The sequence below is a fragment of the Lampetra planeri genome, chromosome 31 (genome assembly GCF_965212315.1).
Source record: "Lampetra planeri chromosome 31, kcLamPlan1.2.h2, whole genome shotgun sequence".
Lineage (NCBI taxonomy): Eukaryota > Metazoa > Chordata > Hyperoartia > Petromyzontiformes > Petromyzontidae > Lampetra > Lampetra planeri.
In genome coordinates this window covers 1,240,144-1,258,395 of record NC_136137.1, presented here as the reverse complement: position 1 = coordinate 1,258,395, position 18,252 = coordinate 1,240,144, and the positions used below count along the sequence as shown (strand labels likewise).

Here is an 18,252-nt window from a genome sequence, read left to right as displayed (position 1 = left end):
TACGCACAAAACAGTACACAAGGACATCTTCAACAGACAGATGTGGCTGCCGTCCTCGTGTAACACAAATAGGGATTATAGTTTAGGCTTGTATTGATCTGTCGAGAAGCCTGGGATGCCAATTGGGATTTGCAGCAGTAAGCGCTAACCGCGCCAGTGGTGAGTGCACGGCCGCGGGAAAAGTTCCGTCCGAGCGTTTGCATGAGGAAGAGGAGCAGAGCTGGTTGAGCCGCAGCTGTTACTTTATTTTATTTACACTCGTTTACCCTGGGAAGCCTCACCGAGTCTCAAGGCTTTTTTTCAGGAGGGTCCATCGCAGAATGGGGCGATGTTGCTACGTGTCAATCCCACTTCGGTCATTTGCAGGTACGTTTTCAGCATTGGGGTGTTTGGCCAATACCAGCTACATTGTACGGTTCTTTTAGCTATGAAAGGAAACCTGAGAACTGAGAAGAATTCGACGCCGAACAGAGGGACAACATGCAAACCCCAAACAGAAAGGTGCCCGAGTTTGGAATCAAACTGGTACTGTTTGCTGAGAGGCACATGTGTTGTCATTTTAGCCATCCTGCCATGTATATATGTTGGGTTACGTTAAATGAATATGTTAAGTATGTGCCCTTGCAAGACTGGCAATTTCTGTACAAATGTCTGTCGCAATGAATATTTTCCCTCGATCTATGCTTGTGCAATCTCGCTGCGATGTTTTTTCTTTTTAAACGAGAGACCTGGGTACCATCGTGATGTAAATAGTTAAGCGTTGTTTTGCTCGGTGTTTATATATGCAAACCAGATGTTCCTTGTGGCCTCCAAGAGGTCATGGCACTGTCAATTGGGTTCATTATATGAAATCTGTTTTGGTTTGTCCATGTAGGGAGTTTTTCTTATGGTACTTTAAATGTATGTTTTAACACCGTAATCTGAGGAGGTAGGCTGTCATAAGTGGGCAGTTTTCAGAATGATAAATAAAATACAATAAGCCACACATCCCTCGTGCACCTACGATGAGAACTAACAACAGGATTTCCATCTACCAGGCTTGTGCCACCCACCTTTTGCAAATGACAAATAAAATCAACTGCTTGCGCTCCGTGTAGCAAGGACTATCCTGTTATACCTTCAAGAGACAGCTTCTTTGGAGGGCTTCGGAAACACATTTTTCATCCTATGGGGAGAGCAATACAAGGGAAGACTGGCCTTCACGATCCAGTTAGGGAGCTGGATAAAAGACTCTCTCGATCACTCTTACACCCTTGCAGCAAAAACCCTGCCGGGACCAATAAAGACTCATTCGACAAAGGCGTTGGGAGCGTCGTGCGCTAATGTGTGTAAAGTGCCAATAACGGACATTTGTAAAGCAGCCGCATCGACGCCTGCAAACACATTCATCAGGCATTACCGCCTAGACCCCCTCTGGCTTCGGCCCAAGCGGCGTTTGCAAGAATAGTGGTGCCGTTGGCTATATTGTAAGTAGGGCTGGGACAATTATAGTCGATTAAGTCAATTAATTAAGAATTGTAAATGGGACTGCTTTTTTGTGGTCGATTACTCGGGGCCCCTTTAAAAATGGCATCCGCGCCCACATCCTGCGGGTAACCCCCTACCCAGCAGGCAGTGCAGCGCCGCTGATGACGCCGATGACGCTATCTAGGCCTGCCCATAGCCTCCCGTCCAGTGGCACATGTGGGAACAGAGGTGACGACTTGTTTCACAATTTCGTGTTGTTATCCAATTTAGTCGAGTGAGAAACCGTTAATCGATTCCATAAATCCTCGAACATATTGTTTGGTGGCAGTGGTGCCCAACTCAAGTGCTTATATGCCAATAGGTAACTATGTATGTGCCAATAACAAAAATGTTCATGAGGAAACTTTTTATTTCTTTAATTTATATCAGGGCTCGCATGGTCTAAAGTGCAGTCTCCAACTCTAATCCACTCCATGTCGCTCTTCTCTCTATTTGTATGCTATGAAGAAAGGGAGTTGCTTGAAATATCGTAGATCATATGCTTTTCCTTTCAATGAATACGAGTTTTTTTTTACTTAAATCATTGGATAGTCCAGCTGTAATTATCCAATATTTCAATTGAGTCATCCCTGTCTTGAGTCTATGCCACTGGCACATGGCATGGAGTGCTTACAGATGTCGTGGGTGTCAACAGCTAAAGCGTGAAAAATTATTGTCTCTGCTGCCACGTTGAACCCTGACCGCTTATCGTGCATTGGCCCACTCATAGGTTTGACACGATCAATCAAGCTAGTACGTAAGGTCTTTCAAATTGTTTACTGAGGTTCCAGACAATTTCTCATTAAGAAGTGGCTTTACACTATTGAAGGAAATTTCCATTCGGTTTCATGTCATCTTTCAATTGTTCAGTGTGTTATTGTTACAATGTGAGCCACATTTGTTGAGTTATCATAAACGCCTACGAATTTGTTCTTGGAGGTCCAAGTCTTTTTAAAATAAATTCACAGATTCAAGGGGCTAGTGCACACTCTGCAAGGAGTAATGGAGTGTTGTTGGGACGTGTATTGTGTTCCAGTGACTTCCTCCTGCAGTGCCAGCTCCTGCAAAGAGAGACAGTGCTCCTCCCGTCACTCGCTCACCAGCGATCAGTCGCCTCACTATATCACGCTTTTATCGCAATTACCATGGCTAGTGTCTTCGAGAACTTGACTCGTTGATTTCTTGACCCGTATTGAGGACTCTGTCTAGCAGATGGACTGTGTTCAACCACAGCCCACCACACTGCAGGTCACACCACTTCTTCCGCTTCATCCCTCGCACCGTTCCGTTTTGAAATTCGTTCCCAAACTCGTATAACGTTGATCAATTCAAGAAACGTGTGAGCTCTGATCTATTACAGCTTGAACAGCGCTGATTGTTGCTGGCCACTGATGCTTTAGGCCTGTGCTTAGCCAACGACTACAAGGGGGTGGTGACTGCTCCGACACTTTCTGAGCCTCCCTCAGTGGACCATCTTCTGACGGGGTCTGCACCTATGGAGAGGCCTCTTTCAATAGTTCAAGATTCTTTACAAATCAGCAGTCCGTGCCAAGGAAGAGAGCTGTCATTACTGTGGATGTGAATGCAGACATTTTATTTTTGTTAAAAAATCTTTACGCAAGACCAATATCTTATTGGATGATTGTTTCTAATTGCCTTACATTTGATGACACACTTTCCTTCTTGACAACAGTTAAATGTGTAACCAAGATTGAAATGGATGAAAGGTGCTGAAGGCTATTCGTGCAATAACGAATGGTGTTGTGGCTCATTGAAGGAGCAACATGAATGCACAAATGGCAACAATGTGACTATTGGTGACAAATATCTTCGTGGCAAACTAAGCACAAATTGTACGGCAATGTATGTTGTGCGGTTTTATTTAGTAGATAAATAAATAAAGCCATTATTGTAAACATTTTTCTCAGACCTTGGATGTATACTTTTGAGGGCCACAGCTTAGTGGAATATGGAATCCATTGGAATTGCATTTGTCATCGTATTCAAAGCAATGTGTTGTAATCAATGCATGCTGTATGTCTGCAGGGAGCATTGTGGGTTTTTAGCAAGTATTCAAACCCAAGGCTGTGACAATGTATTTGGAAATCTAGCCCTCAAAACAGGAATGACGGGCTATGAAAGGGGACGGTATTCATGATTTGCTTGGCTTATGTGGTATATGTTTTCCACTTACTGCAATATTAAACCTGTTCAAGGTTTAAAGACGCGTCCTTGAAGACACACACATATACGAAACTGTCTGGCCAACTGCAAAACAGTGCCAACGCTCTGATGGCTTGCGCACTCATAACTGTATCCGTTTTTCGATATTTGAAAAACGTGTCGATTTATTGCGGCATAGAGCTTGCAAACCTGCGTTTGTTATTTCTACAGCAGGATGAGTGCTTCACGGACCATTGCGGTTCGAGCGATTGGACTCTTGTGCTGTATTTACAGAATATTTGTGAGTACATTATAGCACTTTAATTTACTGTAATTTGGCATTTGTGAATTTCTGTGCTTTGCCGCTGACGCTGATGAGCCCCAAATGGATGTATTGCCGTTATTGTATTTACATTAGCCACCTGATTGCTTTGTAACCTTCTCGTGATACTTTGTAGCAGTTCATTGTAGCGTTTTCTGTGTGCGCGTTTTAATTATGGCCACACATTTGCCGCTCATCATATTTGTCTATTTTACGTCAGTCGATTATTATCGTTGTCCATGCCAATCTCAGAGTGCTGAGGAATGTTTATGTGCTGGAGTGTTTTTGTCTGGTTCAAGGCTGATTGAGTTGAAATTTTCACCAATTTAATTTTCAACGGATTGACTACCACCACATCTTGTACCTGTAATTAATTGATCTGCAGGACAACATCAACGAGTGTCGGCCATCACCGCTCCCAAAAGAAGCACGGCTCGGAATGTGCGGCCATCTGCGGCGCGCTCCATCTTCTACGCGAACTTTCTGCGTTACCCAGCTCGCGCGCTGAAGCAAATCCCGATGCGCTGATTTGAAGGTCAGCTAAGTCCCTTTCGCAGATCCTCAAAGCGTGTTTTTTTTTCATCATGCGTCGAGCAATTTGAGTAGCCTTAATCACCCTTCGGCATCCCACGCAGTCCAAAAAAAATTATTATCTCTCAGTGTTGACATTCAGGTGCTGTCTGTGCACCGTCATGCATCCCCATGTGCACTTTCTCGGTTCAGCCCTTCACGCCGTACTATTGATTTTAACAGGCCTCAGGTTTAGCTGACTTTGTACTAATGGCTTGTTTCCCTGCCCGAGATCCATTACGGCAGTCGTTAATGACTTTTCCCCCATTGTGCCCGCCCCCTCGCGTGTGCCGTGCCCGGGCTATTGTTGCGCCAAGGCGCAGGTTTGGCCCTTGCTTTTTGTGCGAAAGGAGGAAACGTTCCATTGATCACGTTAAACATTAATACTTGTTCGCGTGTGACTATGGATCATGGGATCATGTAAAATGAAACTATCTCCACGCCGCGGCATCTTAGGTCATTCAAGACTTGTTAGGAATAAGGCGTAATTTTAAATGTAGTCGTGAATATTATCAACCGTTCGCTCCGTGCACATTGATAACCTTTAAGTTAATGTAAATTCGAATGAGTTTTAATATCGTGCACAGCTACTTAATTGCATGCACTTTTAGCTTAACATGGAGACCTTTTTACGTGTAGGTTGAGTTTAAGTAGACAAATACAAATGTGGTAAATAACTTAGTTTTATAGCAAATGCATTTGGCGTTTTTTTATATGTAAAATTTATTCAATAAAGTCATATGCGTGATTCATAAAGCAAGTAAATTTAAAACTATTTTGGTAAATGTGCAAAGTGATTTGAGAAAGTGTCCCATTTCTCACAATTGCAATCCTAATAGCGGTTTTTAAAATCATAAATCACCAGCATTTGTCGCATCATTATCATTATTTCACCTCGACGTTGAGCTCCGTGGAGGAGCAAATAAACGCCACGGAATAATTTTAGCCCACAGCCTCGCCGTGGAACATATAGATCTGAAAACAATTCCTGTCGCTAATGACTGCAATTGGTGACATTGAGGAGGGCCTTGGTGGCTTCATTGCGTTTTGTGCGACGAGCGATACTGGGGGTGCGGGAATGCTGTTGGGGGGGAGCTTTGGGTTTTTTTTCCCCTCCTCCCTCGGTCTTGTCCCCCCCCACTCCTCCTCCTCTACCCCTCCCCCGCGGCTCCCCAGGTCCACGTCGACGTCCGTGTTTGCCCATTGATACGAGCTCGCCCGCGGCGCGCTAATGGCGCGCCAATTAGCTGTGCGCGTCCTCCCAGGCCCTAATTGCCAGCTCGGGCCGCCGCCGCCAAGCCCAAAGATTGCTACCCACGGCCGCGGCGCGACACACGCACGCGCGTAATAAATGACTGCACCCCACGAAGACGGCTGGTTCAAACTGTAATTACCGCATTGACAGATAATGCAGCGACACAGATCTTTTGTTCTGCGTTTAGCCCAAGAAAAACAGTTTACCTTGAGGTGCGCGCCTCCTGAAGAGGCTTGGCTTGCGCGTCAACCAGCCGGTGCGAATTTCTACTGCCCCCCCCTCCCTTCCTCCCCCCCATCATCGCCCACCGTGTATTTAATTCCGAGACTGTAAAAATTGATTTTTGTCGTGATAAATTAATTAAATGCATCGTTACGGTTACTTGCTGGCAATAAAAGCCATTGTGCTTGATGAAATACCTTAATTACAAAGTGTAGATTGGCATTTTTAATTTATTGCTGTTAAGTGGTTGCTGGAATGGTGCTTGGCGCAGGGCGGGGGGGAGCAAAGTCTGCGCGGTTTCTGAAAATAAGCAGGTGGTTTTGCAAGCAGCCAGCAGCAGCAGCAGAAGCCACTGCCATTAGTACATTACATCGCAGCACTGTGACATTGAGAGGTCAGCCCTTAATGATGGCGTCAAAACAAAATGTCCAGTGTCCATCACATTTGTAAAGTGTCACCCCGAGGTGTATGGTAAAGTCAACGCTTTAAGACGTTTATGCTGCACATATACACACACACACTCGCGGGCATGCGCTCCTAATGTGTGTGTGCATGCTCAGTTGAACACGTAGGCTTTCGCCGACCAATATTATTCGTAATGAAGGTTTTTTGGTGATGACGTCGTCCTGCTGCTGCTCTATTTAAGACGGGGGATGCAGGTGGATTGCTTCACTATTCTGGCAAATCGCCCGATGATTCTCGATGATGTAATTACCAGCGAAACGTCACGGCACTACTCAAATTGTAAATGTTGTGGGTTTATTCTCCAACACACCGGTGGGCTGAAGTGGTAACTATATGGCGTTTTGTTTACGCGACAATCCCTCTTACTAATTGGCTGTGTCGGGTGGTGGAGGGTCACGACACATTTATACTTACACGACCTAACCCAAAAACCTGTATTACGTGTGTTTGCAGTTCATTTTTAGCAGCTACGAAATATAATCTTGCCTGTGGCCCCTTTGAGTAGAATTACTGTACTTGTATCTACCCTACAACATATTAGCCACGCGAATTTCTATTAATGTGTTGCCCTGTATGTGTGTGCGAGCGGTGTGTCATGAAAAACCAACTCCCGTCTCAGTGGATCAGTCTCGGATATGTTAAGGCAGTTGTGTTGCTTTGCAGGTGAGGGTTGTACCGTTTGAAAGTGATGCAGGAGGGCTCGTGTTTACCCAACGTAACTGCTCAAACAAACTCATCGTGTCTGGCAGAGAGGCCCGTGAGGCTTTCTTCCCTTGTCGTGCGTTTGCGTTGTTTGAAGTTGGAGCGCTTTAAACAAATGAATGTTAGCTGGCCACGAGTTCCTGCCAGTCTTGACCCGTGTTATTGCCTGTTAAGCTGCCTGTACAGTTGTTATGGGCTGGTCTGATCAGATCCAGCCGATAAATGTTAAAGTGACATTTGAAGCTAATGGGGGGTCCGTCACTCTTGCCGACACGTTATAGCGGAAGCCATCCCTGTGCTTAATAGTCCGTAAGAGGCCAAAAGCGGCGGTATGATGTACGGAGCGTATTATGCGTGGCCCTGTGGGATCTGCCGCTTTTGAAATAGGTCATATAAAGAGACCTCCTCAAATAGTGTCTCAATGCCGGAGCCGTGTTTGTATTCTTTAGAGTTTAGGCAGTGAAGTTCCGACTTGTGTTTGATGTGCTCTGCCGCTCTAAAGGCTGCTGCTGCGCGTTGTGGAGGAGCGGCCCTGCGCTGGAAAGGGCTGAAAGGAGCCCAACAGAGAGGCGAGACCAACAAAGGGGGGGGGGAAGGCTTTATTAATTGTGAAATCTCCATCCGGCATCCGTCCAATTTGCTGGATTGCCGACCCAACAGGCTTTTAAATGCGTAACCCAAGTGCATTAACGTGCCACATGACAACCTTTCTTAAAACAAATGGGTTTTTTACATTTTTGATTGTTTCACTTTTGCACACTTTCCCAGTATGGCAAGTGCTTTAATGTGTACATGTCTATAATGAGTACTGTGTTGCTTGATATTCCGTACATATTAGAGCGTGTGTGTGCGCCCTGTCACCGTCTCTTATATACCACATGTCTGGTGTGTCAACTGGGTCTTACCCTACATAATGCACTTGTACTAATGTTTGCGTATTTACGCGATTTTTAGGTTGAACATACTTGAGTGTAAAAATATATTTAATGTAAATAGCTTAAAAAGCTAATTTTTATTTTTATCGTGTGCAAAGTGTGAACAATATGTTTTGAAATGTGACACATTTTATTAATCCTGAAAAAAAACATTGATAGTGTGTTACTAAAATATTGCATAATTTAATAATAGACCGTATTAATGCTTGCTTTACAACAACAATCTACACTCCCCTGCGGTCATCCAGCATATAAACGGCAGTGTTCTTGCCATTGCAAGTTCTTCGCGGCGAGGGGTATTTGCAATGTATCTATCTTAACCGCTGTAAGCCCAAAGTAATTTTGTTTAATTTTTAAACGTAATCATGTAAACATTCAAATAGAACCGGTTTTCATTGTCTTAAATGAGGATTCTAAAGCACTTCGTCCCAATTAGTGAATGAATTGTCCTGTAGTTCTACCGCTGTTATCCAGTATTTCATTTGAGACGTAAATGTGTAACAACAACACACGTTTGCCCGGCACTGATTAGCGTCCCTTCATACCACTGCTAGGCTGATTTAGCTCTATCAGCTGGGCCAACTCTACAAACTTTTACATTGCAGTACTCGCGACCGCTTTGCCTTCGCGCAAATTAAAATTCCGCTGAAACAAAAGAGACCGCCAAACGTTATTGTTAACCGCAAGAACAATATACACTTTCGGCGAAACAAAAGCCAGCGGCCAAGTTGCGCGTGTAAAACAAAACCAAAAAACCGGGACAGAATTTTAAAGAGGCGAGCGCGTTAATTTATTTCTCGGCTCCTGCTGCGGGAGGCCTCAATCAGGCGACCCGGCACCGCTGCTAGTGCGACCGTCATTTGCATGTCAAAGCGCTCGGCCCATTGTTTGTGAGACAGTATTCAAATCGCATTAATTGGAGGGCCTGGTTTATTCTGTCGAGAATAATTAAAGCCGTTGAGATAATTCTGCAGTTTTTTTTTATTGTATACATCTTATATAGAATCGTCATTAGAATGTTTAATTGCTGTGGATTTTTCCCCCCCATCCATAGACATTGCAAAGATAACCATTTAAGTTTGCCGCCAGTTAGTTTTACTGGATATTGATACGTTAATAGGATAACGCATGTGTCCTTGTTAATTTAAATTACGTTTTTAACAATTAGCACGTATCTATTTTTAGGTATATGGCCTACCTCAATTGTCCTTGAACTGACCTAGATTGCTGTGGTAATCTGCACACACGTACTATGAACAACTGTTGGTTTCAACAGAATATAATCACTCGTCTCGTTCCCTCGCAGTAAAGTGAATATATTTACATTCCCATAAAAAAGGCTTTTAAGTAAATAACAGAAGCGACTTTTTTTTCCTTCGCGTTTTCCTGACAATGTAACGCGATGGGTAAATGGGTGATTGAAATGTTCGCCAGTCCTGAACGTTGGCAGCGTTGGATACGTCCACCGGCTCGTGGCTGTGGATATTTGAAGACAATATCTGCTGTCAGGACTCTTAAGACGCACTGACTTATTAAAAGGTTACATCGAGTTTCGTGAAACGCTGAAGTTTGAAAAAGCTGACATTTCGGCCAACGGACCTTTTATATTTACCGTGCCAGGTGTCATCTTTGAAATCGCATGCCTTTGTTTCCCCCCCCCCCCGCACCTATTTCCCAGAGCTCTCGTGTATATCCAATATAAAATGCTAACACTCGCAGTACGTGACAGCGGCTCATTACGAATCAAAAGGGGCCGTCGGTGTGAATGGAGAGTTCAACCTGCTCTTCCGGTTGCGGCCCTCGGATGTCCACGCGTGGCTACCCTTTCCCGCGAGTGGCCCGTTTGATCTACAAAGGGGGGAGGCGTTCACTTTCAGCGGCCGTGCCTCGCGCATTCAAGGCAATTTGTAGCACGAGCGGGTTCCGTTACGCTGACGTACGTCGCCGGCTTTGAGAATGAAACGGAATCGATTGTGTAACTGGGGGGGGGGGGCATAAGTGGGCATTATTTACGCATGCCTTATGCAAAGTGGCGGAATTGATGGAGCTGATCAAAAGACGCACGCGTGTGTCCCACTGTTTCCCGCTGCTGTCCGACGACTTGGAAACGAATGGCTTAACGAAAGAGTGTGGATTCCCGCTACACGAGCGTGTTTCGGGTGAGCTTTTCAGCTTTTCATAGAGCTGCTGTGTTTAAGAACCAAACGTAGAGTACAGCGCCAGCGCACTGATGCGTGAATGCATAACGTACGGCTTTGATTTTAGTTTTTCTTACGTATTCACATACATATGTGAAATACAGTGTCTACAAGGACCACATGTACATGTTAAATATTTACATTTATTCGGGGCAGTGAAAATATTTGAGATTCAGGTTTCGATGAAAATATTGCACCAACAAAATGTTATGCTTATGTTGATTAAAGCTACATATTGAAGACTTGAAATTACAAGATTAATTGTTTTTACTTTTATAGCCATATTCTCAGAATGTTTTGACAACGGCTTATATATACATAGTTATCACTTGGACAATGCGTTGTCCTTACCCATGAAGCTCAATAATCATCGCCGGCGTTGATTGCGCTTTTGATAAAGTCGGCAATCAGCGCGGTATTTTTGTGGAAGCTGCTTCATTAATGAGCGATATCTGAACTGATTCTTACCTCGCACCTTCAACCCACAGTGACCAGCGTGGCAAAGTATGGTCAAACAACCCCCATGACCGACATGGCTTGGGGGGGGGGGGCTTCATCCAGCAGCGGATGGACAAAGGGCCGTAAATTATTATTTATTGTACCTTAAAATGTAACGCCAAATCATCGTGGACTATTTCTGCTGCATTGATTAAAAAGCCCTTGTCATCATTAGCACATTGCTGGAAAACGGTGAAGCACGCATGCTCTGTGCCGCCAGATGCTGTGACATATGTAAGTGTCTCCGAGAGATGCCAGCCTCTCGGTGGCTGAGTTGGATGGACACTTCGGTCACATCCTAATGAGATGCTTGTCTGATCAGAGCATGCAAAGTTTCCAGCGCACACAGCTTGCATGTTTACGCGTGACATTAAATACCATATTAACTATTCCCGAGGGTCTCTCGTAAACATGCGGCGAAGAGTGCACGCTGAGCGTTGGCGACGCCAGGACATTGGCGAATGAAGAAGATGTAAATGTTCCTAGCATTAAGGCTTTTTTGGTATTTTCCCCGCCGAAGGAAGGCATTGTGTCGGCGCGCGTGCGTGTGTGCCAAGTAAAAAAAACGGGAGCGTGATTTAAATGCAAAGCCTGGCCGCAGGGCTCGTCATTGTGTTCAAATTGTGTCAAATACACCGGAGACCCGCGTAATGTATAATTTGGCATGCCGGCGTCTGTTTCGTATCGAGCCTGCCGCGTTGATAGCAATATCAGGCGAAGCGCACAAACGCACGCCCGCCGTGGCTGCAAGACGACAAGGAGAGAGAAATCCACCCGATAGGTTTCGTGAGGACCTTTTAAGCCAGTTCGTTCACTCAACTGTAAATCCTTCCTCTGTCATTTTAATTCCCTTGATAGTAGGTTTTTACCCTTTTAACTGGTACATGTTTTTGGTTCGTATGAATTGTTTGCAGTGGTTCACGTTTGTATTTTCTTCCGTTGTTGGTCTTTGTTGCTTCGTGTCTAAATATACACGTGCACTTACGTGTGCAGCATTGCATTGCTTCGGGGCTCTTCACTAAACAACGTGAGTTAGCTCTGCATATAAGTTCACAAAATATACATCTGTGTTGCAAGCTTCTGGCTGTGAAACTCCTACAGAGGTGACAGAATATTGACAAATGTGCTCTCGTTGGAGCTGGAATGACAGTCCGAAGGTCATAGGACAATTAGATTTGTTGGTTGACCTTTTATGACTTCAATGAGTAAAAATGTTTGTATGAGAAATGCATAGGGTTGTTAAACTTCTTGTATTAAAACAACACATCTTCATAAACAACTTGGTTCTCATTACAGCAATATTTTACCATTGTGGAATCGACTCGTTATCAATATAATCAATATCGTACTAATCGTCGACAGCAATGGTCAGAAAACGGTGGAGTGGTGGTGCAATGGTTAGCGTACTGCGCTATGAACGCGGTGATCAGAATTAGATTCCCAGCCACGGCTAACGTCAGCAGTGAGTGCTATCCAAACCGGTCCTGGTCCATCCCCTTCACCATTCTACGCTGACTAGTGCGGTAAAGTATGGCCACACAACCCAAGGCATCCTTGTTAATGTTTACGTGAATAAGGGTGACGACCATTAATGAATACAACCTCAAGAGCCGTGTGTTGCTGTGCGCGCCAGGTTCCTTAGAAGATGCAGTGGACACCCGAGCATCCGCACCAGCACCTGAGCCCCTGGCAGGCGGCGGCCGTGCCCCCTCCGGTGCAGATGCCCGTGGCGGTGCCGCCGCACCCGCCGCCCATACAGCGGTTGGACCTGTCGGGCGTGCCGCTCCCTGGCCACAAGAGCGCCGCGGCGGCCGCGGCGGCCGCTGCGGCCGCGGCGGCCGAAGCGTACCAGGTGCACCTGCAGCGCGGTCACTCGACGTACTCGTGGGCCAACGACGACATCTCGGAACTCACCGCCTCCAACCTGCTGAAGCGCTATGCCGAGAAGTACTCCGTGGGCGGCATGGACGGCTACCCGGACGGCGCCGCCAACAACGGGCAGAAGCCCGAGCCCGGCGAGCAGCCCTGGTCGGGCATCTACGCCATCAACCCGGCCGTGCCGGACCTCATCCGGAGCACGTCCAGCACGCCGCTGCCCTCCGGCGGGGACGCTCCGCCGGGCTCGCTGGCGGAGCAGCCGGGCTACGCCTCGCAGTCGGGCGGCGTGTCGCGGCTGAGCCCGGCGCCTCCGCCCTCCGCCGGCAGCGCCGTGCCGGTGAGCAGCGCCGCCGTGGCGGCTGCGGCGGCGGCGGCGGCGCGCGACTACGCGCCGGCCTACGGCTCGAACGGTGGTGGCGGCAGCAGCAACGGCGGCTACCTCTCCGCGCCGGCAGGCTACCCGCAGTGCGGGCCCGTGCCGGCGTACGCCGCGATGCCCAGCCCCGTGTACGGCTACTCGCCGTCGCCGTACCTGGCGCAGCAGGCGGCGGCGGGGGTCGCCTACCCGCACCCGCACCACCACCACCATCACCACCACCACCAGTCCGGCTCGGGGGCCTTCGTCCCGCCGCCGCCACCGCCGCCGCCGCCTCCTGGGATTTTTTCGCACGCGGCCGGGCCCGGCTACGCGGGGTACCCTGGCCACACGGCTAGCTTCGCGTCGGAGCCCGGCACGAGGAAAGCCTTCTACCCGGGCCGCGACGGGGACCTGGATTACGGAGGCTACCGGTCTCAGCAGCCGCAGCAACAGCAGAGGGACACGCCCAGCCCGCTGTACCACTCGTCCGACGGCCCCACGTCCATGCAGGTGTGTACGCGGTGCCGGCGCACGGAGCGCCTTCTCTGCCGCTGGTCTGAATGCAACAGCGTCTTGGGCTGTTCCGTGCATGCGATTTAAAGGCGCGTTATTCACAAGAGAGTATTCACAATTGTTATTTACAATGTAATCAAGGCAATGTATTTCTGTAATACTCGACTTATAACCAGATAAGACTTTTGGGGTGGAACAGGGATGAAGTGGTCAGCACATTACACAAGGATCTCGGTGACCTGGGTTTGATTCCCTGCTATGGCTAACACGAGTGGCGAGAGATATATGAAGCGGTCCAGGGCCCCATCCTCATTCATGAAACCCCACTGACCAGTATGGTGAAGTATCGTGAAACAACCCCCATGATCAACTTCACATGGGGAGGCCTTTATCTAGCAGTGGATTTCCTTCGGGCTGAGCATTATAATTCGATCATTAATTATGAAGGGCCCATTGAGATGAAGGATCTCTTTTTAGGAAGAGTATGACCTGAGAATTTATGATTCAGAATCAACATTCTCGTGTCCCACAACGATTCTTGGCAGCTTATTGTGACCTCTGGCAAATGTGTATGTTCACAAATGTTTGTTTAAACATGAGCCTCATGTCACAATCTGATTTTAATGATAATTTTAATTTGTTCAGATCCAACAAGGACATCTTTGCCACCCGTCACAGTTGGGAGTTAAACTTTCGTCATTGAAATGAGATGATCTTTACCATTGCGTCATCGTCATTGGTGACATTGGTGGTGGCTCTGATATGGATGATGACGTAACCATTGGTTGCCCCAAGCCCTGTGCATTAATACCCCATGTGTGTTTTTCTCTCCGTAATTCCGCCCCATTTCTGTTTGTGTATTTAAATAAAAATTCTATTTCATTGAAATTTGACGTCGTATTGTTTGGGGGGTGTGCGTCTTTGACTTTGCGCTAAATATAACGAGAGGGCCATATTGCATTGTGGAGGCCCATGATTTTTGAACAGGGAATGGTACTTAACCCATTCACCTGTCGCTCTCCGAGATGACATTAAGCAGTGTAATGGGAGATTTACATTTGTCCTTTCCGGAGCATGTCTGTGGTGTGGATGTTGATCACCACAAAATGTGTGGGGTTTTGGACACTTGTAGTGACTAAAATCTTCACCCCTAAAACGTGACAGACATCCTGTTTATAATATCAGAATCTTTGTTTAGATTGGAGGAATCTGATGAGCTATGAAGCTCTTCTTCACAGATGTACAGTCGGTTCAAAGATGTCTCGTAGATCAAGGGATGTCCCGTAGGGAACCCAAACAACCAAAACACGCTTATGTGTTTGAATCTACTCCTGAAAATTTACATATATTTTTTTATTACAGTGCTATGAGTTTGGCATTCTCACTTTGAATCCCAGCCATGGCTAAGATCAGTAGTGAGTGTTATCTGAACTTTTTCTGACCGCTCATTGTACTATCCCGATCTGACCAGCATGGTGAAGTATCGTTAAACAGCTCCTATAACTTTTACACAGCATGATTGAATTGGCCAAGGGCTGAAAATGTATTGTTTTATATTCCTTGAAATACAATACATATTCTATTCAAAATGAACACTCTTTACTCTAGCAGCTGCACATATGTGTTTGTGTGTATATATGTATAGTATACGTATCTTTCACTAATTAAAAAGGCATGATGATACTTAAATAGGTGATTGAATAATTGCCAAGTGTAAAGAGCTCATGGCAGGTTCAGCCTGGCTAAGAGTTGCCCACTTTGTTCTGCGTTGAAACCTAAAACTCACGACTGCCCAAACCCACCCAGTGCGCCGAGCCTTGACTAGAAAGTACATTCAGTAAATTAGTGACACCTTGTTTTGCTATATTAAACTAAATGAGATTAAGTTGTGGGATTATTGCCACCCAATGTTACACGGGGGGGGGGAGTGTGTGTCACCGAGATGGCTTTTGATGTAAAGTTTCTCTTGTGTTTCTTGTTTAACCCTACCTCGCCCCTTCCCCCAATCCGGCTAATTGATGCCACTCAGTGAGTGATGCCTTGACAGTGGAAAGCATTCTTGAAAGCTGCCAATCCCAGCGTTTGTTCCTGACTCTTGCCCAATTGTAGCACAGCAGACGACATCAAAGGAATTGTCCTGCTGCCCAGTCAGCACGTTCATTCTGGTGATCCCTCACATGGGCAGTCCGGACCGCTTGGTAAGACCCCCATCAGAGTTTGAATTGCTCATATGTCAATCAAATAATTTCCTCTATTTAATCACAGGTTAGCATTCATTATTATACAAACCTTTTATATATGTGTATGGTGGCCTTGGCAGCTCGTACAAAATAAATAAGAGTTAATATTTATTGTCCGTAGTTTAGTTGAAAGTAATTTTACAAATTGGGTCATGACATTAGGCACCGTATGACTTCAGCTTGTGAATCGGCTTCTTCGTTAAGCTCCACTTAACAAAAAAACACGCTGCATTTTGCCACAGTAATACGTGGCAGCATTTCTTGTGCAGCGACTACGACGGTAATAAATCCTTCCATGCCTGCGGGAATTAACTCGTAGTTTTCTAGTCAAGTTCCACTTTACAAAACCACGCCGACATTTTTCCCATCGTAATATGTGGTGGCACTATCACGGTGGCAGCTATGACAGTAGTAAAACTGCCTAATGTGTGTACCAGCTGGCTTGGTGCAGGCTCACCTGCTTGATGAACACCTTGGTGTCCCAGCCCAGCCACGCATTGCTTGCAGCAAAACCAGGGCGTTGGATCGGTTTCATTGTTTGCGCAGTGACATGAAACACAAGTTTTTTCCCCGCCTGGCGTGTTTGTGGGCATTCATTCAGATGCGTGGCACGGACTACGGTGAGGCTGCATCAGGAGTGCCGAGCCTGGGCTTCCAGCCGGTGAAGCCGCACGACAGCTTAGAGCAGCACCACAAGTACGGCGGCAGCTCTGTCACCGGAGGTGGCGGCACCAACGGCGGGCGTGGCCCCACCGCGCCCACGCCGACGTATCGTTCCGCAGAGCAGACTGTCGGGGTGGTGGGGCCTGGCATCTCCTTGGAAAATTGACAGTCTTGAAGAAAAATATTTCATCCCCGGTGCGATCTCGCCCAGTGCGGTGGCAACAGGAATTTAAAGAAAAATTTGTCCCGGGTGGGTGTGGGAAGTTATTGTTGTGCTGTTGCTCGAATGACCGTCCGTCTAAAAAAAGATTTTAAAGAGAACAACGTGGACGTGGGAAGAATTGGATCGACTAGCGCTGGGTGCATGTTTCATCTGAGAGTTTAGAAAAGGATGCATCGCAATCGCATTTCCAGTTCCTGCGAAAAGTTCTTCTGAGCGTGCAACCAGGCGCTCGATTGAAATGCTACATCACGGGCATTTTTGTTTCATTATCAGAGTTTACCCGTAAATTGTCTCACATTCTTTGACGCAAGGCGTGTGACATTCATGCGGCTTGGCGAGTGTATGAAGCAGGATTTTGCATTTACACCATTCATCTGTGGATGTCTCGCACACTGCCAATTTATCATTCGCACAGTGGCGGTAAGTTTGCAAGTGACTCTGCCCCCACGCAAGATGAAAAGACTCCAAGAAATACGAGCGATTCTCTTTGTGGTCTCTACTGCAGCCAATTCCCGTCAAAGCTTGAGCTTGTGACTACCTCACAATGATTGCTGTACATTAGATGCATCCTTTCGTGCATTGTCACGAAAGATCGTTATGCTATATTTATTGGCAGCAGATGGAATACATTGTGGTCATTCTTTTCGATAGAAAAAGTGTTCACCCAAAAGAGAGCAAATGTTAAATATACTTTGCCAAAGTCTTAACAAGGAACGAATTGCGATATTTCTCCAGTGATGGGCCCAGCAAATGTAGCCCATGGAAGCTCCGCTCTGCCCGATGCAGGGTTTAACGGGAAAACACTTTATGTTTTACCACTTACCTCCTCTCGTTACCTGCCAGATTTATTACTGTCGAGCAAAAAAACGTCGCTACGTTTAATTCTGAAGTACAGCCTTAGAAGAATAATGCACATTGTCTTACCGTTAAGAAGCTGCTTTGTGTGTTTTGCGTGCTATGTTTTGCATCGAGTGCTGATGACTCTCATATCTTTTGAAGGATCTTGGTCATTTTTTATAATTTTATTTTTCAGTCGTGCAGAAATTTACAAATGCTGCACCCCCTATTACGATAATAAACAATAAGAAACATACCCCACGATGAAATAAAAGCAACAACTGTGTCTACCTAAATGCTCGTCGGACTGAAACCAAGAACCTGAAGTCTCAACAGCAGCAAAAGCGAAAGGAAAAAGACAAAAATCAATTTTAGAAAAATGTAAAAATAATGGAAATTGTGCACCATTTTACTGTAACTTGGGACGTGCCCAAATGAAGCACTGCCGTTGCTGCCCGTGCCCTTGAATGTGGTTCGTTTTTTGTGGCGACGTGAGGCCGACTGCTGCGTGCAAACCGGGACTGAGAGCAGCAGCCATTTGCTTGTGTATGTGAGGTGTGTCCCTGTTCTGCGGGGGAGGGGTGGGTGGGTGGTCGATCGCAGAGGCTTGGGCACGAGTGTGGTTGGCTGGGGTCGTGGGGGCGGAATGGGGTTGCCTCGGCAAAGTGTGGCAGATAAAAGGCGATAAAACGAGAAGAAAATGG

General features: G+C 46.4%; 1 protein-coding gene across 2 annotated transcripts in view; it reads left to right on the top strand.

Moving 5' to 3' along the window:
* The window catches only part of LOC144729058 (fidgetin-like), a 59,057-nt gene extending 41,049 nt beyond the window's left edge, over positions 1-18,008 (top strand). Inside the window, exons 2-4 of one of the 2 annotated variants that reach the window (XM_078608918.1) lie at positions 12,470-13,582; positions 15,695-15,783; positions 16,427-16,549. In XM_078608918.1, the coding sequence (XP_078465044.1) occupies positions 12,482-13,582; positions 15,695-15,754 (1,161 nt within the window). In that variant the 5' untranslated portion in view covers positions 12,470-12,481 and the 3' untranslated portion in view covers positions 15,755-15,783; positions 16,427-16,549. Of the gene's footprint in view, positions 1-12,469; positions 13,583-15,694; positions 15,784-16,426 lie in introns of both variants that reach the window. The other variant, XM_078608916.1, reaches the window with a different exon arrangement.
* The last annotated feature ends 244 nt before the right edge of the window (positions 18,009-18,252 follow it).